The sequence below is a fragment of the Austrofundulus limnaeus genome, unplaced genomic scaffold, assembly GCF_001266775.1.
Source record: "Austrofundulus limnaeus strain Quisiro unplaced genomic scaffold, Austrofundulus_limnaeus-1.0 Scaffold355, whole genome shotgun sequence".
NCBI classification, from domain to species: Eukaryota; Metazoa; Chordata; class Actinopteri; order Cyprinodontiformes; family Rivulidae; genus Austrofundulus; species Austrofundulus limnaeus.
Window position 1 is genome coordinate 302395 of NW_013952757.1, and position 1110 is coordinate 303504.

Here is a 1110-nt window from a genome sequence, read left to right on the forward strand (position 1 = left end):
GTGTGTGTGTGTGTGTGTGTGTGTGTGTGTGTGTGTTCCTGTGAACACAGCTTGTTTAAAAACTCCAGTCAGAAGGAGGCTTATGAATCGATAATCATTTGAAAGTAAAATCGTGCAAAGTTTGGACGTTTTGCATGTTGCTGCTGGTGGAGAGCACAAGAAGAAATATGGACTCACTGGATCAGCCGGCCCACAGAACTCCCTGAAGGTTCTGGGTGCGTCTGTGCCGTGGATCTCTAGAACCATACAGGGTCCGGAGCACAGCTCTGTCACCATACTCTGGAAACACAAGCAAGATGTGTCAGAGTGAAGCTTTCCTCCCTCACATGAGATAAGACACAAACAACTTTGTAACAGCTTGTATCAGTCCTCTGGATCTTTTGTTTTGGTGTAATCTAAAGTATCAAGTGAAGGAGATGTGCTGAGGGTTTTTACTGTGATGACACACACAACAGTGTGGTGTTTACACTCACATGGTACTCTGTGACAACACCTTTGTACACTTCAAAGAACTCCTCTGCGTTGGCCCGGTCCACGTTGAACTGTCAAAATAAGACTCATGAAACTCATTAAGAGTGAAAATATGTTCACTAATCTGATTTTTACAGGGTTCAGGGATAGCTCAGTGTATCACCTGGAACATTAAAGGAACAGTTCTGAACTTTTGAAGTAGGGCTTTGTGAAAAGATTGTGAACAATTAGCATCTTACCTGTTGCAAACAGATTTGAAGGAGCTCAGTTTGAAGAATTTGGGTTAAAGTTTGGGCAGGGATTTTGGAATATTCAAAGTGTTTCTTAAACAGATGACTGTGAGGAATTATTGTGACTGTTGCAGCTGTCTTTTCACTTTCATGTGGTGGTTTTCCAGACAAAGATGTTTTTGTTCACTGCTAAAAGTGTGTAGCTTTTGTGCCAATTATCGTAGTTAATTTTAAAAGAAACTTCTGTAACAAGTAACCTTTATTGCTACAGCATATGTAGGATCCTCCATGTTAATGCACTGGACATATGAAGATGAAAATATATAATAGGCATTCATATGAGCTGCTGTCTGAGTAGTTGTCATCCTTTATGTAATCTTTTTTATTTATTTACTTTATTATTATTATT

At 39.5% G+C, this 1110-nt stretch overlaps 1 protein-coding gene across 1 annotated transcript in view; it reads right to left on the reverse strand.

Moving 5' to 3' along the window:
- nme7 (NME/NM23 family member 7) overlaps positions 1 to 1110 on the reverse strand; it is a gene marked incomplete at its 5' end in the record, with an annotated part of 46072 nt that overhangs the window by 19904 nt on the left and 25058 nt on the right. The window contains 2 exon segments of the mRNA XM_014023040.1: positions 178 to 279; positions 474 to 542. Of these exon segments, the coding sequence (XP_013878494.1) occupies positions 178 to 279; positions 474 to 542 (171 nt within the window).